Source organism: Candoia aspera, chromosome 1, assembly GCF_035149785.1.
Source record: "Candoia aspera isolate rCanAsp1 chromosome 1, rCanAsp1.hap2, whole genome shotgun sequence".
Lineage (NCBI taxonomy): Eukaryota > Metazoa > Chordata > Lepidosauria > Squamata > Boidae > Candoia > Candoia aspera.
This window is the reverse complement of record NC_086153.1, coordinates 135,275,768-135,299,824: the sequence shown is the minus strand read 5'-3', so window position 1 is coordinate 135,299,824 and position 24,057 is coordinate 135,275,768. Positions and strand designations below refer to the sequence as shown.

General features: G+C 39.7%; 2 protein-coding genes across 2 annotated transcripts in view; both read right to left on the bottom strand.

Annotated features, from left to right (window-relative positions):
- TPO (thyroid peroxidase) overlaps positions 1 to 12,467 on the bottom strand; it is a 71,079-nt gene extending 58,612 nt beyond the window's left edge. Inside the window, exon 1 of the mRNA XM_063298920.1 lies at positions 12,309 to 12,467. Coding sequence (XP_063154990.1) covers positions 12,309 to 12,467 — 159 coding nt within the window. The remainder of the gene's footprint in view (positions 1 to 12,308) is intronic.
- Positions 12,468 to 14,999: 2,532 nt separating this feature from the next.
- The window catches only part of SNTG2 (syntrophin gamma 2), a 196,835-nt gene continuing 187,777 nt past the window's right edge, over positions 15,000 to 24,057 (bottom strand). Inside the window, exons 15-17 of the mRNA XM_063298804.1 lie at positions 22,582 to 22,674; positions 20,166 to 20,276; positions 15,000 to 15,217 (exon numbers count right to left, since the gene is read on the bottom strand). Of these exons, the coding sequence (XP_063154874.1) occupies positions 15,086 to 15,217; positions 20,166 to 20,276; positions 22,582 to 22,674 (336 nt within the window). The 3' untranslated portion in view covers positions 15,000 to 15,085. The remainder of the gene's footprint in view (positions 15,218 to 20,165; positions 20,277 to 22,581; positions 22,675 to 24,057) is intronic.

The window sequence follows — 24,057 nt, the reverse complement described above, 5'->3', positions numbered from 1 at the left end:
GGGAATTCATGGATTCAGAGGGCAGGACAGTGAATATGAATGTGTTGAGAGTGGAGCTAGGTTCCACGTCCTCATCTCTCTGACTTGTATTGGGGTCTGAGAACTGCTATAGCCTTTGCAAACTGCAATTTACTGTACGTATATCAAGATGAAATCAAACAAGTGAAGGGAAAACCAAAACAAAGAAAGAACTTTTCTTGTTATGTTAACCCCAAACAAAACTGAGCTATTATTTAAAAGTCCACTTTGAACCTCAACTGGAAAGGAATTTAGTTCCCAAAATACCTCCCCAGATTTCACTGCCTTCAGGTTATAAGTTCTGCATAATGAGAACCTTTTAAAAAGAGAGAAGAAATTATTAATGATTTAATGATGGTTGTGCCCGTTTTCAATGAATAATGAGTATGCAAAACCAGTATCTAGGACTTTTACTAAGATGGGGTTCTCTAAACTATTTTGTCCTTTCTCTGCTTTAAGTGCTGCAGTTCATGACAGAGTTTACTTTCTGAAAATTAACTGGGAAAATGCAAAGGCACAGGCTCTGAGTGTATCTCACCCTAGTCATTGCTAGGGATGGACAAATCTGCCATATTCAGTTCCGCAATTCCTTATTTCTTTAGACTTCACTTCCCTCCATCCCATTATACATTAATAATGCTCTTTTTAAAGCTGAGTTCCCTTAATATTGTGTATAATTTCCCTAATATTCAACTTGTGTGAGTTATTTTCCAAGCTGCCCTGCAGTTTTCCTGCTTTTTTGTACCATGCACACAGTTTTGTGTATATCATGTAGTGTTGTGGGAGGTGGTATTGATTCCCCTCACTGAAGCCCCTGGGCTTGTCAGAAAGCAACAGGGCAGCCCCTTAAGGCACCCATTTTGCCCTTTAAAAACCTTGACGCCCACCTCCACTGCCCAGTCAGGAACCGGTTCCAGTCCTTCCACTGTTGGACTGCAGCTTTCCACCTATCCTACAAAGCTGAGGACAGCCCTCGAGCTGACAGAAATTGTGCACCGCTGTGTGATATGCCCATTAGCCTCTGGACTTCATATCCTGTTTTAAGGATGGAAGGTTATTCAGAAATAACCCCAAGCATTTCAATTTCTGGACAGTGCTTTGATTCTAGTTTCATCTTGGATTTAATTCCGGGATTACATTTCTTTCCCTTTGCAGCTTCTACACGGTGAGGCTTTGTGTTCTGCTGCGTAAGGATGAGCATATTGAGCAAAACAGTGCTTAGAGAGAAGAGTCAACAGGCAGAACAATTATCACAATGGTGGGTATATTGGAGACCAGTGGATTAGGCATGTATAATAGAAATACGCAACCCATTTAAAAACGAAGACTTTGACCACCTGTTTTTTTCATTGCCTATTTCAGTTCAAATTAAAGCATGCCCTTAGCAATGGATATGCTTTCTAGCTCTCAGAATCTTTCATCTGTTCAGCATGCTTTTTAATGCCATTCACTTGGCCTCAAAGATTCCTCCCCATCTACCCTCCCATTTATACCTATATAAATATACTGTACATTGTCATTTTTCCTACAAAGTTGCTTTGCTTTTCCAGTTTGCATTTTGGTGAAAGCTACCCATCCAGATTCTTTAGAATTGTTTAGTTCCTTAATATATTTTATATTTAGCAACTAGGGGAGGTGCTAGCCGTGGACAACATTCATGGCCTAATCGTCTTTTTATGAGAGGAACTTGAAGAAAATAGAGGATATGTTGAAAGTGCTTTTATAATAGTTCACTGAATAGTTTTCTTCTCATGCTGAGTCTGTGTGTGAATCAGCCATTAAATATTATAAGGAAAAATGTACTACCTCCAGCCATGTCTGCACACCAGCAGAACAAACTTATTTAATTGCTCCCTTCCCCACAAACAAATACACTCAAATTAATGAGGGATCCTCCAGGAGAGAGGAGAGGAAAGCACACCCCATCTCATAAGAACCAATCTACGTGTGTAACACTGAGTGTCACCCTCAAGGTGCAGAGGTAAAGATGGAGAAGGGGAATCGTTTGGTAACTGCCTGGTTCAAACCCACTCACTATATGGCCTCAAGCCTGATTGCTTGCCATGCTTCCCGTTACTCAGTGCCACACTTGCCATGGCAAGTTTGTTATACAAAATGCAGAACTCAGGGGCAGCCACAGGGAAGGGGCTCAAGAAAGTCAACACAGTGGCTCTGTTGATGGTCATCCTCAACAGATATTGGAAGTAACAAAAAGTCCCCCACCATTTAATACGGTGGATGTACCGTATCTATCCGCAGGACATGACCCATATATTTACACAAGAGGTTGGAAACGGAAGGCTCCAGTTCTGTACGTGGTCACCAACACTTTTGTGTGGCCTTCAAAATCTCTGATCACAGTTTCTGTGAATAGGTAGCAGATTTTCCTAGAATTTGGAGATAAAAAGACAATCACAAACTGTAATGAAAGCCTTTACGTCAGTGTAACAGTTAAAAAAACAAAGAAAGTTGTTTAATTTCTCCCCCGCCAGAAAAAAATCTGGTGCCATCCATTTTGCTTTCTTCCCTTGCCTACTGAGGGCTCCAAATATGTCAAGTGCAGTCCCCAACCATCAATCAGTGGGTGTAATGAACACATTTGGTTCACGTAAAATGACTTGGGAGAAGGGAATGTTCATTGGCTTGGATTCAGGACTATCTTACACAAGCAGAAAAGAAGAGGCAGAGAGTCTCTTTCGTTCTGCCTCAGCTTCCTCTGCCCCGCATGATGCCATTCAAGAGGGTGTTTTTTGGAGAGGTGCAGGAACTGGAGCAGAAAATGTTGAGAGAGGTTTTAGCTGGTGGAGTATAATTCAATAAGAGGACAGGGAACATTATGCAAATGGTTTATGTACAAGTAGCTGCATTCAAGATTCTCTGTCTTAATCTTTAGGAAATGATTAATGTATTATCATTTGAAGAAGGCAACAATATGCATGGCCTCGAATTTAATGTAATAATTATTCAGTATACTGCATGCCAACAATTGACTAATATTGGGAACTGCACAACAGCATCCCTTCTCTCTTTTTCTCTCTCTAGCTAAATGTAAATCCAGATTTTTTGTAGAAAGGCTTTCACTGTGCTGTACCAAGGCTGTAGTTTACAGGGAAAACAGGTCAGTTTCAGGGGACAGTCTCAGCTGATTGATGGCTAGTAAAATGCTGTGACAGCTGCACTTCAGCTTTGGGGAACTCACTGAGAAATCCCAATAGCCACACTGCCGTTCGCAACCATCCAAATGAGTACCTGGAGGCATCTGACACCAGTTTTTGGAGAACCAAGGAAGTACAGGGTAGGAAGAGATCTCAATTTTGTCTGATTCAGCTTGTCTGAAGAGAACATTAAAACTTAAGATTTATTAGGTTTCTGACTAGATGGCAATGTAGGAAAGAAAGACCTGTCAGGTTGGGAGTTAAACTACTATGTTCATCACCTGTCTACTTTGACTGGCATAAGGTCTCTGGAGCATCAAATCTTCTTAGGCAAAACCTTTTCCAAAAAGCAACTTGCTACTTGAGATGCTCCCCCTCCCTTTTTTAAAAGTCTACTGGTAAATCAGGTGGCCTCTCACTTTCTTCTGAGGACCCGACTCTCCCCCATTATTGGCAGCTTGACTCTCAAGCCGAGTGAGTAGAGTCTTCAAGGAGCAAATTGATTGGATGGTTGAAGAACAGAGGGGAGGACTTAGAAATGGAAGGGTTAGAAAGAGGACAAAAAAATATCTGGATATGTGAGCCCTAGTAGAAAGCTCTCAGAGAGTTGATGGAGCAAATGGCCTAACAGTGAAAAGTGCCTATTCATTTTCTCTAGTAAGAATCAAACAGGGTTAATAAATCATTCACATGGAGAAAATGACACAGGGGAAAGTTTTAAAGGTCCTCCTAGAACCACCACACACCACCCATTTCCCAGCCTTGCCCATGCAGGCATGGCCACCATTTTGACTTTTTTGATGCCCCTGCAGACACCCATGGATCTAGATGCAGGTAAACTAAACAGCTCAAAAGTTACTGTTCATCTGAAAAGCTAGTTTCCTTTAGTAGAGTTGACAATCTTTTTCCTATTTCGGAGCTCTGAAGTCCGTTGACCACTTTATCTGTTTCTTTTCCATTTATGATTCTCACTGCAGGTGGTCTCTGTTACCCTATTCATGAATGCAGGGTTTAAACTGCAGAACTTCAAAAATCAATTCCCTCAGAAAACTCATGAGTGGCACATTTTCTTTTGAAAAGTTTTGCTATTTGGTTCTTATATTCTCTCTCTCTCTCTCTCTCTCTCTCTCTCTCTCTCTCTCTCTCTCTCTCTCTCTCTCTCTCTCACACACACACACACACACACACACACACACAATTTTGTGGGGATTCTATGCTTCAGCCACCCAGCACTTTGTTTTCTTTAATTATGGCAGGAGATGAAGCCATGCAGTGAATCACCTTTCCTTTTCCACTTCAGCAAATTTGTTAATCACATCTGTCTCCTGTTCAGCTCATCTTTCCATTGTGTTCATCCATGCAGCCAAATAACAGATTTTGCCCTTTAAGAAATTTACCTTTTTCTTTATGCTCTGAGTTTCTGTGGGAGGATATTTATTGAACAGTTTATGTCTCAAATAAAGGAACCGAGGACACCATCTAGCATATAATGTTATCACTAGGGAAATTAATTGGAATGTATATTCAGGGCTCTGCAGGCATCTTCTGGAGCCTACTGTAGATCCAGGATCTATATATACCTACCTTTCTGCTATTCAGCTAGTATGATGTTGCCATGATCCAAGAGCACATTCAGAGAGCTTCTTTGGAAAGGCTCTGGATTCTTGTATGTCCAGTATAGTGGACCTTCTTACATTTATTTGCAAAAGTAATTCTGTCATGATAATTTGTAAATTTTCATGGTGACTCTGAAATGTCCTGCATTTGGCCAGCTTGATGAATTCTGAATTCTGTATCTAGTGAATAAACAGGAGAGCCCTTTTTGATCTCTCACCATCTTCAGTTGCCATCAATTCTAGCATCCAGTGGGATGTCTAGTGAAGCTGATTCTGAGACTTCTTAGAGGAACAGAATTAGAAAGGGATGTGTGAGTTATGTTTATGCATAACATTGTTGTTGTTGTTTATTTGTTCAGTCGCTTCCGACTCTTCGGGACTTCATGGACCAGCCCATGCCAGAGCTTCCTGTCGGTCGTCAACACCCCCAGCTCCCTCAGGGACGAGTCCGTCACCTCTAGAATATCATCCATCCACCTTGCCCTTGGTCAGCCCCTCTTCCTTTTGCCCTCCACTCTTCCTAGCATCAGCACCTTCTCCAGGGTGTCCTGTCTTCTCATTATGTGGCCAAAGTATTTCAGTTTTGCCTTTAATATCATTCCCTCCAGTAAGCAGTCTGGCTTTATTTCCTGGAGGATGGACTGGTTTGATCTTCTTGCAGTCCAAGGCACTCTCAGAATTTTCCTCCAACACCACAGTTCAAAAGCATCGATCTTCCTTCTCTCAGCCTTCCTTATGGTCCAGCTCTCACAGCCATATGTTACTACGGGGAACACCATTGCTTTAACTATGCGGACCTTTGTTGTCAGTGTGATGTTTCTGCTCTTAACTATTTTATCGAGATTTGTCATTGCTCTTCTCCCAAGGATTAAGCATCTTCTGATTTCCTGACTGCAGTCAGCATCTGCAGTAATCTTCGCACCTAGAAATACAAAGTCTTTCACTGCTTCTACATTTTCTCCTTCTATTTGCCAGTTATCAATCAAGCTGGTTGCCATAATCTTGGTTTTTTTGAGGTTTAGCTGCAAGCCAGCTTTTGCACTTTCTTCTTTCACCTTCATCATAAGGCTCCTCAGTTCCTCTTTGCTTTCAGCCATCAAAGTGGTATCATCTGCATATCTGAGATTGTTAATGTTTCTTCCAGCAATTTTAACTCCAGCCTTGGATTCCTCAAGCCCAGCTTGTCGCATGATGAGTTCTGCGTACAAGTTGAATAGGTAGGGTGAGAGTATACAGCCCTGCCATACTCCTTTCCCAATCTTAAACCAGTCTGTTGTTCCGTGGTCTGTTCTTACTGTTGCTACTTGGTCGTTACACAGATTCTTCAGGAGGCATACAAGATGACTTGGTATCCCCATACCGCTAAGAACTTGCCACAATTTGTTATGGTCCACACAGTCAAAGGCTTTAGAATAGTCAATAAAACAGAAATAGATGTTTTTCTGAAACTCCCTGGCTTTTTCCATTATCCAGCGGATATTGGCAATTTGGTCCCTAGTTCCTCTGCCTTTTCTAAACCCAGCTTGTACATCTGGCAATTCTCACTCCATGAATTGCTGAAGTCTACCTTGCAGGATCTTGAGCATTACCTTACTGGCATGTGAAATGAGTGCCACTGTTCGATAGTCTGAACATTCTTTAGTGTTTCCCTTTTTTGGTATGGGGATATAAGTTGATTTTTTCCAATCTGATGGCCATTCTTGTGTTTTCCAAATTTGCCGGCATATAGCATGCATTACCTTGACAGCATCATCTCGCAAGATTTTGAACAGTTCAGCTGGGATGCCGTCATCTCCTGCTGCCTTGTTATTAGCAATGCTTCTTAAGGCCCATTCAACCTCACTCTTCAGGATGTCTGGCTCTAGCTCACTGACCACACCATCAGAGCTATCCCCGATATTGTTATCCTTCCTATACAGGTCTTCCGTATATTCTTGCCACCTTTTCTTGATCTCTTCTTCTTCTGATAGGTCCTTGCCATCTTTGTTTTTGATCATACCCATTTTGGCCTGGAATTTACCTCCAATGTTTCTAATTTTCTGGAAGAGGTCTCTTGTCCTTCCTATTCTATTGTCTTCTTCCACTTCCATGCATTGCTTGTTTAAAAATAATTCTTTATCTCTTCTGGCTAACCTCTGGAATTTTGCATTTAATTGGGCGTATCTCCCCCTATCACTGTTCCCTTTTGCTTTCCTTCTTTCTTGGGCTACTTCTAGTGTCTCAGCAGACAGCCATTTTGCCTTCTTGGTTTTCTCTTTCTTTGGGATGTATTTTGTTGCCGCCTCCTGAACAATGCTGCCAACTTCTGTCCAGAGTTCTTCCGGGACCCTATCTACTAAGTCCAGTCCCTTAAATCTATTCTTCACCTCCACTGCATATTCCTTAGGAATATTAGTGAGCTCATATCTAGCTGATCTGTGGGTCTTCCCTAATCTCTTTAGTCTGATCCTAAATTGTGCAAGAAGAAGTTCGTGATCTGAACTACAGTCAGCTCCAGGTCTTGTTTTTACCGACTGTATAGATGTCCACCACCTTTGGCTGCAAAGGATGTAGTCAATCTGATTTCAGTGTTGTCCATCTGGTGAAGTCCATGTATAAAGCCGTCTCTTCGGTTGTTGGAAGAGAGTGTTTGTTATGCAGAGTGAGTTGTCTTGGCAAAATTCTATCAGCCTATGTCCTGCTTTGTTTTGTTCTCCCAGGCCATGCTTACCTGTAATTCCAGGTGTCATTTGACTGCCCACCTTAGCATTCCAGTCTCCCGTGATGAAAATAACATCTCTTTTAGGCATGTTGTCCAGTAGGTGCTGCAGATCCTCATAGAACTGCTCTACTTCAGCTTCTTCAGTATCTTGGTTGGGGCGTATATTTGGATCACTGTGATGTTAGATGGCTTGCCCTGAATTCGAATTGAGATCATTCTGTCGTTTTTTGGATTGTATCCAAGCACTGCTTTAGCCACTTTACTATTAATAATGAAGGCTACTCCATTTCTTCTGTGGTCCTCTTGTCCACAGTAGTAGATCTGGTGATCATTTGATGTGAAGTGGCCCATTCCAGTCCATTTCAGTTCACTGATGCCCCAAATGTCTATCTTTAATCTTGACATCTCACCAATAACCACATCCAATTTGCCCTGGCTCATAGATCTTACATTCCAGGTTCCAATGGTGTGTTGATCCTTAGAACATTGGATTCGCCGTTCACCACCAGCACCGTCGGCCGCTAGCCGTCCTTTCGGCTTTGAGCTAGCTGCGTCATCACGTCTGGGGCTAGTTGAGCTCATCCTCTGTTCCTCCCCAGTAGCATTTTGACCATCTTCCGACCTGGGGGTCTCATCTTCCGATGGTATACCGACATATCTCTGGTTGTACTGATCCATTTAGTTTTCACGACAAGAATACTGGGGTGGGTTGCCATTACCTTCCCCAGGGATCGCATTTAGTCTGATCTCTCTGTCATGACCTTCCTGTCTTGGGTGGCCCTTCACGGTTTAGCTCATGGCATCACTGAGGTGCTCAAGCTCCAGCACCATGACAAGGTAACAGTCCTTTGCTGAAGATGCATAACATACACATCCTTTATGTTTTTGAGCATCCATGCTTTTTAACAGCTTCATAAAAAATATAACTTATAGTCAGCCCCAGTGCCTTGTGGGTGCTTCCTAGAATCCCTCCCACTTACTACTAAGTTGGAATTTTTAATATGACAGAAGATAAAGACAATTAAGTACATGGAGAGGAATCATACTAACTATGGTTCAGATATAGATGATAGATACAGATATAGATATACTGTAGATATAAATATACTGTAGCTATAGCTATAGCTATAGCTATAGTTATACACAGTTTGTGGTATAGTGGTTAAGGTGCTGGACTAAGACGTGGGAAACCTAGGTTCTTGACCTCCTTTAGGCACAGAAGCCAAGTTAGCTGGGTCACTCTCTCTCAGCCCTAGACTGTCTGCAAGGTAGCATGGTAGATTCTAGTCCATAACCTTTAATGAAGAGGCCTTTCATCCTCAAGTGGATTGATTCTGGCTGATAAGTATATATCTATATATATAGTGGGGAGGGGGAGCCAGAGAGAAAGAGATAAATAATGATAAAAAGAGATTAAAAAAAGATAAAGGGTTTGTTTTGTATCCACTTTTTGGAGGGTGGCCCTTGGCATACCACTCGAAGTTCATGCAGACCCCAAGTTATCTACCTCTAAACCACATGAAACTATAGTGAAAAGTCCATCAAACTTTGGGCTGAGAAGACATTCATGCATGGGTGACAATCGCTCATTTGTAGTTGCATGTCGCAAAGAAAGGATGGAACCCTTGAAACAATATCTGGAAGAGGTTGGTGTGGTGAATAGAAACTAGCTGAGGCTTTATCTAGCCAAGACAGAGATGCTGTGCGTAGGGAAACTGACTACTTTAAAAGGAAGTTTACAATCAGGCTTAGGGTGGTATGCTGACTCTGGAAGACCAAGTATGCCAACTGGGAGACGTGGACACTGGGCTGACTAGTGAAACTTAGATGGCTTTGATCCCTAGAAGTCCTTTTTACTAGATTAAGGTTGCAGCCTGTATTTTGCTGTCTGGAGCTGAGAGATTGTCTCAGTGATTCATGGGCAAAATGATAACTGTAATGTTCTGAGTGTGGAGCCACCTATAAAGACTGTTGAAACCTTCAGCTGCTATCAGTGAGGACAAAGCACTCCAATCATGTGTCATCTACACTGCACTTGCTGTTCCTGAACACACTTTAAAATGCTGGTTTTTGTTGGAAGTCTTGGCAAATCCAGCATGTGAATTAGCATGTAAATTGAGTTGTCCCACAATGCAACTCTGAGGAAGCTGTTTGTTGCTTCCTCTTTCTCTCTTCTTCCTTCTTCCACCGATCAAGCAGGCAGCAAAGATGTTGCTCTCTTCATCAGGGCCATGTGCTCGGGCCTTGATGAAGAATTCTGCCCTTTCTTCCACACAGCCCTTGGCAGCAAAATAGGGCTGAGGGTTTAGGGCAAACTAAGTATTTAGAAAGGAAAGAAGAACAAAGGAACTTCATCTTTTCCACCAAGATGGATGCAGCAGAAGCAACATTAAAGTCAGTAAGAAATTCCTTTTACTTGTCTCAACCTAATGTGTCTAAGTGTGTAATTCTTTATGCTTGGGAGGGCTGAGCATATAAGATCAATAACCTCTGTTTCTCTGGTATGCTCATTAAAGCTGTTTTAAGATAATGTTCTTTTTCTGTGTCAGCTTTTCAGCTGTGTTGTTAGCTCTGCTCCTTTTCAGTGGTTCTAGCAGGCCACTAATTTGGCTTCAGTTTTAACCTTCAGATCATGTGGGTCAATGCCTCTGAGTGAGGACAGTGATTGACTAAGATGTCTCCGAAGGAGTGGGGATGACGCTGCAGTGGACACCAATGGCTAGGTGACAAGCTGGGGCCAGCGGAACCTCTCCAGATAAGGAGAGGCCAAGAGATCACCCACTTGTGCTCCTGAAGGCTGCTCCTCGTGAGGAGACTGCAGGATTTGCGGCTGACTTGTGAGTTTGAGCAGCTGGGAGCTATGGAAAAGACAACAATCTCACAGCCACAGTGGAGCCTTTAAGGACACTGAGTGCCATTATTTGTAAGGGCAAAACAAAATGAAGGTATTGTTTAAGGCTTAAACCAGAACATTCTGACTCTACCCACTTTGTCTCCTTGCATGTCACACAAGGTCTCCTTCTCTTAACCACTCTAGAGGACAGTTGCTAAAGCCACATTAGGACTGTGCCTCATTCCATTTTTGCACGCTTTCAGAATTTCTGTAAGGATATAGTTATTCTCCTAAGGTTTTTATTGGGCTGCTAAATGAACATGTTTTAGATTTGCTATTAGATTTGCTATTAGATTTTAATTATTATATTAAGCTCATTATTTTAATTGTGTTTTTTTATTTTAATGTTATTGTTCTCATTATCGACTATGTGTCACTTAGAAACATAAAATACAATAATACATAGCTTGGACTAACTATACCAGTCAATCAGCCAAATAGAACTAGGATTCCATTGGGAGGTAGCCCAGTGCTGGAAGCATGTCCCTTCTGTCTTTGGATTGGTTAAAATGGATTGGTTACTCAAGTGGCCTGCCTCAAAGAGCAGCACCCAGCTGGTATGATGAATCATGAAAAGCCAAATCCTGTACAAGCAGGGTTGGACCTCTCTTGGATGGAGGAACAGTGGGAAATCCCAAGGCAATGGCAAATCACTTCATATTTTGCCAGGAACGCTCCCTCCACGTGTCTGTAAGTCAGCAGGAGTTGATCTTGACTCCGAGGAAATGTTTCTTAACAGACCGCAAGAGCGTCTGCCCAGGCTGTTGAGTCCTGTGTAGAAATTGTGCTGTTTCTATCAGGAAAAGGTAACAAAAGCTCACTTCCTTCAAAAATCCCCACTATTTAATTAGTACTTTTTGGCCAGTTATCTGAAAGTATACGAGTTTTCTTCTTCCTCCCTCAGTCTTTTTTGAGAGACTAGTGACTGAATAGAAAGAGGTACAATGATAGTCAAAATGTTGATAATACATTTTATTGTTTGGGTTCCTTTGAAATGTGTAACATTTCTTCCTCAAAGGAGTATTACTGCCAGACCTCTTATGTTCTCCCCTCTTCATTCAGTAGCACTGACTGAACCATAAAATCTTGCTTTCCAGCAATGAAGGGTGCCACAACCATTTGTCCTCATGTAATTATCTCTCTACTTAGAGAGGCATCACCCTACTTTCCATTCATCCTCCATGCCAGCCCAATATTCTCATCTCCACTCTTTCCTGATTAACTTCCTTCAGACTGAAACAGATCTATTGGATAATAAAATGCTTTATCGCAGGTCAATCACGGGCAAGGTGTCGCTATTGCAACGCTCCATCAGTCACAAATTGCAAACATGAATACGTCATCAATAATTTTCAGTGGCATAGGGCAGTGCTTCTCAACCTCAGCAACTTTAAGAGGTATGGACTTCAACTCCCAGAATTCCCCAGCCAGCAATCCATACCTCTTAAGAGTGGCTGAGGTTGAGAAACACTGGTTTAGGACACTTAGCAGTTATATAATTGAATGGTCCCTATCTGGAAAGACTGACTACAGCTGAGAGGCCCATGCTGCTCCCTCTGAAACTGCTAGAAATTCTTGGTAGAAAACCATGAAGGGATAATCAAGAACATTATTATGGGTTGCCTAACAGGATTCTCTTGAAGGTGGCCCCTTTTGTTAAGTGGAACTAGTTAAAGAAACTTGGGGAAACTGGTTTGTGAATCTTCCTGTCAAACCCCTGGGTCTGTCCTTCCTTTATGAAAGCTGAGGTTGGAATGTTGCTGTCTTCTGTTTCCTGGCAGTCTCCTACATTTGTGCTCCATCTGGCTTGCTCTTGGTGTGAATGAATGGAAACAACCTATTTGTGTTTCATTATTTCTCACTCGTCCAAAGCTGTAGGTGCATAATTTTTAAAATGTTGGTTCCAATCTAGGACCAGCTGATACTGCAATGGAGAGGGTGGTGCTCTTAATGCAGGCTGCCTTGCAGACCGCCAGCTGATTCCTATTGGCTGGATCTTGTTGAGGACTTGGTGGAGTGCTTTTTTCCAGCCTCGGTGACTGAGACTCTTGAACTGTGAATGCCAAAGGTGGAATCATGGACATTGTCTACACAAAGTATATACACTACTGTATGCTTTGCTTATAGTTTGGCTACAGCTTTCCCTGATAGGCAGTAGGCAGCACTTACCAAGAATGATTTGAGTCCTTTTTAGGATGCTGTTCCTGCATGCTTGACAAGCCATTCTGTGCCCACTGCCGTTTTGCAAAGTTAATTGTACGATAATTTAGGATCTGTTTGTTAAGAATTCCCCTTTATGCTCTTGTTTGCCTTCAGCGGGATCTGGATCTGTATTTTGTCATGGAAGATCCATCAGTTCTTCTAGAACAAGAATAGAATTGCCCTTATGCAACAATCCTCTTTCCTCATTCATTGCTGCAAGGAGCTGCACTGAAGTGAACAATAAATGGATGCAAGCAATTCCAAATCAAATGGCAGTGTAATCCTTGGGGCCAGTTTGGGTTTTTCAAAAGTTGCAAACCTTACCCCATGTGCTAAATGCAGACTCCATTTACAGCATCATTACATGGCCAGCGGACTGCTGTGACTAAGAATCAATTGGTCACTCAAATTTCTCATAACAGGCACTTTTCACTTGATTGCCACCCTGAGCTGTACTTTCAGGAGGCTGCACATCAGCTGCAGACGTTAACCCTGAGCTGCCATTATCTAGGCTTTTAGCTTTGGTAATGGTTTTATTCCAGGAGGGTGATGTAATTGTTCATGCAAACAATTGCCCTCGTGCAGACTGAATTTTAATAGTTTCCTCTAATAGTTCAAGTATCAAATTCCAAAGGTGTTTTCGGCAGGCAAGTTTAAAAGTTTGGGGATGGTGTGATGAAAGTTAAACTCAGAACTGTGGAATGCATTGATGGGAGATCTCTCTCTCTCTCTCTCTCTAAATTGGCAGGATCCTAATCGTGTTATGCCCTTGAGAAGAGTATTGTAGCTGGCGCTATCCACAGGAAACTATTGCAGGGAACCAGAACCGGAAAGTGTGTTGTATATTCCTTTGCCACCATCTATCAGAACAGGTTTCCTATCTGCCAAATATACAGAAGATCCCCAAAGTCAATTCAGACTTTTTATGTATTTGGGGCCAGTTGGCCAATTAAAAAGAAAAAAAATGCACCAAATGTGTATGGCAGAGAAAATATAAAAATATACATGAGAATGCCTGTGTTAGGGGAAAAACGTTTATTCATTCAGTCATTTGACTTACTATTTATAAACTTGGATGCACCCTCCATCGCAAAATGCTTGCAGAAAAAGCATTAATGCTAAGCGAAGGGCCTACAAAAGTTGGACAATAATGCATATTTTTTTTCTGAATTTGTAGACAGTGCTGCGGAACAGATGTCAGGAAGATGAGAACTTTGGAGAAAGTGATTGAATTGCCCATTCCTGACAGCATGTTTTCCCAGCTGAGGACAAGCTAGAGAGAAAAAGGAAGAGAACAATTGCCACTGACACCTTCTGGAATACACATAGGAAGGGAATGGGTTGTGCCCTAAACTGGATAAAATCTTCACTTTTTAGGGAGGTGATTTGTGTTAGTCATTCTGACATTATGAAATCTGTACACAGAGTTGGAAAAAGGGCCAACATCGTGGAGTATTACCATAGTAGATCAGCAGGCTAACTGTGATGGAATGTGTTCCTGAAGGAGGGGGTGATGTGGTGGATTCCGGCACTGCCGCTGGTTCCCAGGGAGGGAATGCATCACAGACAGATAAGAGGCTTCGCAGTCTGGGCTGTGTTGGTGGGAACGTTAAGAGGTTCAAGGTAGCTCCACCCTAGAGCCCTTCTGGGTTATTTCCCATTAGGTTAGTTGAGTAGCTTTAGTCTGGCAAGATTCTCTCTATAAGGTGAGAACAATACAGAATTAGAGTTGGGATATCGGCTCAGCGTGGTTCTTGGCCTGGTTTCCTGACACTAACCTACTAATCATATGTGAATGGCCTTCAGAATGAATGTGTACATTGTCCCCTTCTGTGGGGGCAGAGGATACAGAGGAGAGGAAGTGAAGTTTCTTTGTTTTCAGGGAGTCTTGGCTGGGAGCTTTCAGAGAAGCAAGGACCTTAAGAAACATTCATCTTTAGGAAATTTAATTTTAAATAAGTGATCATAGTTTGCAGCTTTAAATGAAACATCAAGTTATGAAATCAGACATGTATCTATTGACTGATAAAGTAATGTGATCTGTTGAATTTTCATAACAATGGCTACTCTAGAAAAGCAAGGGGCATTTTTTCAAGTTAATCTTAAATTTAAAATCCATTAACCTAGTCAAGTGAATCATTATAAAAAAGCTCAGTTATGTCTACAAATATATTTTAGCATTTAAGAAAATTCTTGTTCTCAGGTAGATTGTTAAATGTTGTAATGGATAATGCTTGATAAAAAGGTTTAAAATAAGATTACAAGATATTATATTAAGAATATATTCTTTTAGGTGCTAGGCAATAAACTGATTCAGTTTGAATAAAAACTTAACTCATCAGCTTTAACAATGATGAATCAAATGTGAAAACTAGTAGCTTTTATTGATAATACAACTATAGATCTCTTATAAAATTACATGGAATTGTAATAGTGTACATGAAATAACTTTTTCTTTAAGAAAATAATTTATCTGTTATAATCACAATACATGGTTCTCTTAATTACTGTAAGTATATTTCCTTGCAATGAATTGGCTGTCTATAAATGATGGATCCACCGATGCAACTTTAGCAGCTATAAATGAATGAATGCAGTTTAAAACTGCTGTCAAATCCTGAAATTCTAGTTCCTGAAAGGAAAATAAGAAAAACAGAAAAGGTGAAATGAAGAGCATCAATAATAATTTATTTTATAGAATATATAATATATACCTTCTCATTTAAGAATACTATATCAGTATTTTAATGCTCAAAGTAATTGATCTGATGCAGTGAGGACACGCATGAGGAGAAATCGATTTGCCCTGCTGCTGTGGTTTGAACTCATCAACTTAATGGACCCCTTCCAAATGTATGTTTCTATGAGTCCATGCTGCAAAAGAAGCTTGGGGGAGGCAAAAAACACAGACATTCCAAATCCCACTCTTTGCATATCTTGTTGGAAAAATGCTCGAGCACTGAGCTCCTTCTCTGCTCAACTGTTTGAACAGAGGAGAGAGGAGACATGGTGTCGAAGTAGGAATATCACCTGATATCACAAGTATCACCTGAAGAAAGACTTGAAATGAAAGTGGAGGTTCTTCTTTAAATTTGGCACTGGACTATCAAAAAAAGTCAAAAAGCATTTTGATGCAATTAGCAAGGTTTCCTTGGAAGTTTGGAACATTGGGAGCCACCTCCAGGTTTTGCTCAAAGCAGCATTCTGTGTGTGTTGAAGTTTCCTCTCTGATGAGACAGCTGAACACTTTGAAAAAGAAGCCAGAAAGAGTTTTAATGTGGCGAATGAGGTTTGGGCTCATTCATTCCCTGGAAGAATTTTTCTAAGCCCATTATTTTTGTTTTCTAAAATACCTCTGTCTTGCTAGAAGTCAGCATGGCCTTCTTAGGACAAAAAGTTAGTTTTATTTTATTGTTTGGATTTAATAACTTTCCTAACAGATTGTTGGAATGCTATGAATGTAGCATATCTTGGCTTCAGCAAAGAATCTGATGAACTATCCCCATTACATTCTTAGTAGCACTTTACTTAAATATGGACTGAATGGCCTATCTTATAAGCTGAGTCCAAGGTGGTTTGAAAGCCATCCTCAAAGAATGCTCATCAGTAGTTTCTCATCAAAATAGAGTGAGGTATCAGGTGGGTTCCTGAGGGTTTAGTTCTCATCCCAATGCTCTTAAAATAGGCTACCACTGTGGTGAGAGAAACACTGTATTGTGATGCACATTACATCAAGGAATGTTTTTATTTATCTATGTAAGATTGAGCTATAATTGTCAATGGATAATGAAAGCTTATTCCCTAGTAACTCTGTTTAACTGTAAAACTTAAACTTTAAGACCTCGTTTTAAGTCAACGAAGTCCATTAAACTCAATTAATGTAGGATTGCAGCCTAAATTGAAATCTCACTGCAAAATAGTCCTATTTATACTTACTTGAGAATAGGTCATATTGAAAGGCTTCACTTCCCAAAAAACAGACATGAAATTGTGCTGATAAAAATTAAAGCAGCAAATAGACCACTCAACCCACTTGTGGACCATATCCAGTCTTCTTGAAACAGTCTCAGCCTATATGTACTGTATCTTGACTTGTTAGGAAAAAAAGTATGTTCTGGCTGGCTGGGTTTCCTTGCATTCTTAAAAAAATCCTCAAACAGGGATGAATTTATTTTCTCCAGCTTCTTTTTATCTCCTCCCTGGCAGCCAAGAGCTAGAAGAGCTCAACCAGAGATGACAAAATGTTTTTCGCTATCAAAGAACATCACACATACCCCCAATCACCATGTATCTGAAGACTATGGTTGGAGTGACTGATCCCAATCTCATCATAATAGTCAACGTGGTTTAAGAATGGACCTATTGATCTCTGAACCCAGTCCTTCCTTACTTTTCCATCAGGACAGTGTTATACCAAAAAGTTTTGTTTTGTTTTGTTTTAAAGAAACCCTCAAATTTTAATGTTGTTGCTGAAGCACTTCTTAAATCAATAAATGAAAGACAGAATTTCATAGAGATTTTTGAACTTAGCACTGAGAACTGGACAACATATATGCAATTAGTAGGTTTTCTATCCAATATTAAACATGTGCAATTAAGACTGAATCATTTGACAGATGTTTACTCTCCTGAATCACTAATAGTTCATGTTTCCCTTTTTCTTCTAGAATGTATTTAGTCAGTTATATCTAGAAGCTGCCTGATTCCAGATGGGTGGCTTATATTATAAAATAAAAAAAAATAAAAACAGAGAGAAAAATCATGAAAGATCCTGAACATCTGAAAGGACAAACACAATGCCTCCCAATACACCCCAAAGAAAAATGGACAGGGGCTCAGCAGCTACCCTACCCGCAAGCCTGGGAACAAAGCTATGTTTTCAAAGATTTTTGAAACATCATCCAGGGAGAGCAGCATGGATCTCAAGGAGGATGCTATTCCAGAGGGCAGGTGCCCCAACAGAGAAGGCACATATCCTAGGTCCTGATAGAGGACATTGTTTAACTGAAGGGACCTGGAGTGCTCCCACTGTGTCCAATCTTCTTGGCCAGGCAGAAGCTATTGGAGATAGGTGGTCCCTCAGATAGACAGGCCCTAGATCACCTTGTTTCTAGTATTTCAATCCCTCCTTTGAAGCACTCAAATTTTTCTTGCATTTTACCTCTTCCCAGGCAGTACTGAATTTTATTTTTCAGCCCATATCTATTAGCGTATTGCCAAACTGTTTCAGACCACAGCAGAATGGATTTTCCTTGGTACAAATACATCGTCCATAATTAAAGGTTCTAACTTGATACATTAGTCATAGCTTTATTGCTTCTCTTGTTAATATTTTAATCATATTCTCAATTTCCTACAAAACATAATCCAAATTTCACAAAGAAACCCACACTGCTTTTTGCCTCTCTCTCTAACAGCTCACTGAAAAAGTATAATATTTCCTCTGTGGCCAATATTGCCATCCCATTGAGACCCTTTGCTTATTTGTTTGCCCTAATCCATAAGTGCCATTCTTCTGAAGCTGAACTGAGAGTCCACAGTTTGTTTTTCCTTTCACAGGATCAGTCCACCATCTGGGATACTGATTTTTTTCCCCCTGTGATTTTACAACTTCACTCAAAGGCACTGTAATGTTCAGGAGTTGTGCTTTGTAAACTATTTCCTCCTTTGGGCATAGTTGGATTTTTTTTTTTTTTTGCAGGAATCTTAATCTTGGAATAAAGACTATCTAATACAATAGTAATAAAAGGCTATTTAAGATTATTTCCAAGGGAAATAGAGGCCCAGGGATGTTTACAGATTCCAGGAGAAATGTGTGAACCTTTTGTGCTTTTTGTCTGGGATATGTTTTGTATGTGGCTGGAGGAAGGAGTAATAGAAACAAGGTTTTGGTAGATTTTTTTGAAGGTTCTAAATTGTTCCTACAATCTTGCAACTTAAATTACCATATTTTTTCTCAAAAAAATGGGGCAACAATTATTACAAGAGCATTTGCTTTGTCCTGAACCTAGTGGAACAATATTGGACCCCAGGAAGTGGGTACTTTTCTTCTTTTTCAAAAAAGTGGAAAGTTTCAAATTGGAACAGTTCATGGAAGTATTTTCATTAAATTAATCATAAGGTTTGTGGCCAAGCAAATGCTTCTGACATTTGCTAGCTTGTCTACTCAAGGGGAAAGAAATTCACATTGTTTGATTTCATTATATGTTTCTCATTATTGACTACACTTTCCTATCCAGCAACATTTGTCTTTTCTGCAAATCCCATCACAAACTTGGTCATTGTGACAGTACAAACTGCATTAATAATAGATGTTCAGGTTATCCACCTTATTTTTTCCTCCATTCTAGCAGTTTCTGAATCCAAAATAGAATTTGAAAAATAGTGTTGGTCAGTCCCTCAGGTCCCTTAATTAACTTTCATTTTGTTCTTCTGGCATCACCTTAAAGTTACTGTGCCTGTATTAGCACAGTTTGTGCAACTAGAGGAAATCTCAAATTACTTAGAAAAAAAATAATGAACATTTGTGTAACTTACAATAGGAAAACCGGTTGGTGCGGTGGATTATGAAAACTCAGTATAATACACTAATATTCCCCAGTCAGGTATGCTAGTAAATTATAAAGTGTTTGAACCAAATATAGGTATAGATACCTATAGCTATACGTATAGGTAAGCTATGTTTACCTAAAGATTGAAGGTTCATGGACCATAGACAGACTCCATGTACAAAAAAAATGTGACTCATGTAGATTACTTCTTTTGCCTGCCAGCCCACCAGCCAGCCCATCAACTATCTCAGCTAGCTGGTAGAAAAAGGACTGGAGCAGAAGAACGGAATGGAAATGGAATGGAACTGAACACCAGGATCACCAGGAAGAAAAGCTATAGAACCTCATGGCTTCCTCCTAATACTGACTCCACTTAATATCACTAAGAGGGGAAATGGGATGTATGTGGGTGCAAGTGCAAATGTATGACTGTGTCATTTATGTGTGAATAAATGTACATGTTCCCAGTCTAACAACTGATGTGACTCCCAGGTCTGAAAAAGTTCAACACTTTTTAAGGTAGAATAGTAATGAGAAGCTATAACCTGGACTGAAAATGTATGGATGCATGTGTGTGTTTTGGATCATGGGCATTCTTATTCACTTCTGTACAAATTGTTGTTGTTGTTGTTGTTGTTTTGAGACAGAAGGGAAAACAAACAAGTGCAAAGCAACTGTGAGTAGATGAACTTGATAAACAGAAGTAATGCGGTTAGGCAGAAAATCATATATAATAGCTTTCTTTTTTAAACTATTGTCACTTATCCACCAACTCTTAACCTTTGACTGAATAATGTGTATCCAAGAATAGAAGTTGAAATGTCTGTCACATAATAGCTCAGCTCAATGCAATAACAATAAGGTATAATAAATATAAGAACAGTGCTGGATCATTATTTGTAATCCACCTTGTGTGGAAATAAAAAGGGAGAATTCATACTGTAGATTACCTCTGCAATGTGAACCAGAACCTTAGATTACCTTGATATATATTCTATTTGGTTTAATATAGCAAAATATGTTACCCACCTTTGTCTCAATTTGTTTTGTTTCAATATTCTGAAAAAGCAGTTTAACTCGAGTTTTTCCATCATCAGATGACCCCTTGAGCTGAGAAAATTTAAATCTCCAGAGAATCTTCTGCAAGGAAATGGAAAATTCTTAACGTTTTGCCTATTGGCTAAAGTTATTGTTTCATTCAGAAGATCTTTGTTCCTTGCATATAGAGGCTAATTATGAATCAACATGGAAAAGATCATCCTTGCAAAAACTTCACCTCTATGGGTTGTCAAAATAAGTTATTTTGATGATGGGCTATGATCATGTACTTATTGTACTCAAGCAATGTACTAGAGACTGGGAAGCCAATTGGACTAATCTGCCCTACCCAGCAATGTGTTTCTGAGTAGTCAAGAGCCATTTTTCAGGCCAGCAAGGTATTCAAATCCAATAACACCCCAAAACCAAAAAGCACTAATATCAGCATGTCTTCATGCCCTCCCAACATATCAAGGGTAAATATAAAAACTTCCTAAAGAGCTAAGATGATTCCCCTTGTGGAGAAGCAGCCACAGGACCAATCACCCATGTTCTCTTATGTTGCATCTTTTCTAAGGATGCCAGGGCTCACTTCATAACTCCTTATTTGATGAAGTACCCAGACAATTCTGATTTATTTTACACAGTTACTTCTGTCAGATCAGTATGTTTCCATTTCCTTGAATGTGGCAACATTTTGTAATACTGTTTGTAATATTTGACACATCTTGATGATCTAGTTTACTTATTTATTCATTTCTGGAATTTATATGACTGCCCATCCTGAGCACTGCGACTCTGGATAGCTTACTACAAACCAACCAATCACCGAAATCAAAATAAACAATTCCAGTGAAAAATCAATGCAAAACACTTAGTAGGTAATGAGGAACTCAAAATTATCACTGTCCTCCAGACAGAAACCCCAATCATCCTAGTTACAATTATAAGTTTGCATTTTATTTTATCAGAATCAGAAACTGTTCAATTAATTTGTTAATCTGCACAAATCTGGTCAATGATCATAATAAGGAACTATTGCGACATGTTGGTATTTGCCTGCCCCATAGAACAGCACCCCAGCTAAGATACATCTGGCCCCAGTTTTATTTGGATAAGACCAATGGCTATGCCTTGTTTATTCTCAGGAATAATTTGCTGAAAATATTTACATTGCAAATATAATAAACTAAGCAGTTTGACATACTTATTTTTATACTGCTGAAAAAAGTGTATGTTCATAGTATGGCCATTACTTGTTCACTTTTCTTCTTCTTGTAATGGATTTCTAGATTTGAAGTTCTGTTCTTTGTAGTTGAGAAAGAATATGAGCTCACTACTGTGATTCAGCATTTCATAGATTTTTCTAATAAATGGATTTAGAGCAGTATTTTATTGATCAAACATCCCATTCTATCATTAAATATTGACAAAGATATTGAAGAGGTAATAATTTTTGTGACTGAAAGTGAATTGGCTAATTTGATATAAGGTGAATGTATTCCCTCTAAATTAAATTTGCAGTTTTTAAATCCAATTTAAGCTATTTAAATATAGCTTGCTTGATATATAGTAAGCAGTTATGTTTCCAGTAGCTTTTTTTTTTTTACTGTAGTTTTATACATTAAGTATCTTTCAAATGGAAAGTATCTTTCAAAGGGACGCGGTGGCGCTGCGGGTTAAACCGCTGAGCTGTCGATCGGAAGGTCGGCGGTTCGAAACCGCGCGGCGGGGTGAACTCCCGTTGTTAATCCCAGCTCCTGCTCACCTAGCAGTTCGAAAACATGCAAATGTGAGTAGATCAATAGGTACCGCTTCGGCGGGAAGGTAACGGCGTTCTGAGTCGTCATGCTGGCCACATGACCTGGAAGTGTCTATGACAACGCCAGCTCCAAGGCTTAGAAACGGAGATGAGCACCGCCCCCTAGAGTCGGATTCGCATGTTGGGAACCCCCCCAATCTGATTTATTGTTCAAAAGTTATTTACAACTTTCCTTGTTATGCAACTGTTCAAGCATGTTCTTTCTACAGATGTATTTTAATCAATATATTGAGCCATCCTGATGAGTGGGGGAAGTTCTGGAGGCAGACGGGGAAAAACTGTGTCCTCTTATTATTTTGCTTTCTCTGTGAGAAACAAATATGTATCAGATAGATAGCCCACATTTTCCCAGTTCCCAGGGTGTGTCAGGGAAGTGGCAGGGCTATAGATCCAGAAGAAGCAAGCTTTACTCAATCTGTCCATACAGTGCCCTTCCCTTTGCTCAATCAAAGCATGGTTCAACCCCTACAACTCCACTTTTTGAAGATTAGAATTTTACCCACTCCAGAAATGGGTTATTAACATTTATATTTCCTACAGTAACAACATAAATTATTCTACTTTTTATATTCTGAGTCTACTTACCTTTGTTTTATTGTCAAAACACGTGAAGCCCACAGCAAAATCTAAGGTGAAACACAGACTTTCTCCTTGCCAGGTACACATGTAAGTTTTAGACTGGAGAAAGGATAAAATACATATATTTGTGTAGCGGTAATTTCCAATTGATTTGAAGTAAAACGTCGATTATAAGCTACAAGAGCTGCAATCTTTCATATGCTTACTTAGAAGTTAAGTAACAATGCACTGTAGCTGAACAGAAGGAGTCTGATAGCAGAGTCCCTGTAAATCACAGTCAGCAAAAGGGAGTGATATGCTCCCTTTCACATCTGGAACATTTCTAATATTCAAGATCTTTCCACATTCTTTTTGACCTGGGGATTATTCAGTTTATCACAAATTTACATTCTCTCCCCCTCTCTCTCTCCATCTACCTACCTACCTACCTACCTACCTATCTTTAATGAAGATTCATGCTTTCTTAAGGCTTAGGTGTGTTTTTCACTGGAGGCCACGTGCGTCAGAATAGGTGCTGAATTCTCTAAGTGATTCAAATATGAATTCTCAGGATATTTTTTAACACACTACATGAGCTATGTATTTGAGATGTATTGATTTGAGATGTATTCGTTTGAGCTACGTACAGTAGACTCTCAGTTAACCGGAACTCAAGCAACCGGCACTCTCAAGCCACCAGCGCAAAAATCGAACAAAAAAAAAAATGGCACTCTCAAGCAACCAGAAAAAAAAAGACTGGCACGCTCAAGCAACCAGCCAATCTGTACATCTGTGTCTCTCTGCTGCCATCTAGTGGGTATTAGGGTTTAAGAGTAACTTAGGCAACAAGAAACTACATTTATCTGGCATCTACCAATTCCCATGGGTGCTGGTTAACTGAGAGTCTACTGTATTTGAGATGATGGTTTCTAACCTTTTCATTAAGGAAAAAAAAACAGCATTTTTCTTATTTCCTTCTTAAACAAATCTCAGTACAGCCCAAATGACAATAAATAACTGAATTATGTGTCACGTCTATACTATGTACCAAGACACATATTAATACTTAATTGTGAATGAAAGGTTTAAAAGTGTGAATATCCTTCTTTTTTCTTAAAAAATATTTTTGAGACTGGGATTAAATTCACTGAGATATTAATCTCCTGAACATTTTATCAGTTTTTACAAACTATCTCTGGACAAGTTGATTCAAAATGCAATTTGTGGACAATCACTGATTTTAAGAACTAGCAGGAACTTTTTAACGAATCATTTCAAAAAGAAATGCTCTTTTAAAAGCTGTGGAATGCTGCAAAACTTAGACACGTTTACATTTTGTGTCTATGAGTATATTTGCTGTTTTTGTTTTTTTACATACATTTAACAATAAATGTTTTTTATAAATGATTAATGGCATCTAGAGAAAGAGGGGTTCAAAACGACCTTCAGTTTTAAATGTGAAAATGTTTGTCTTGAATAGGTTTTATGCTCTTGGCTTAAGAT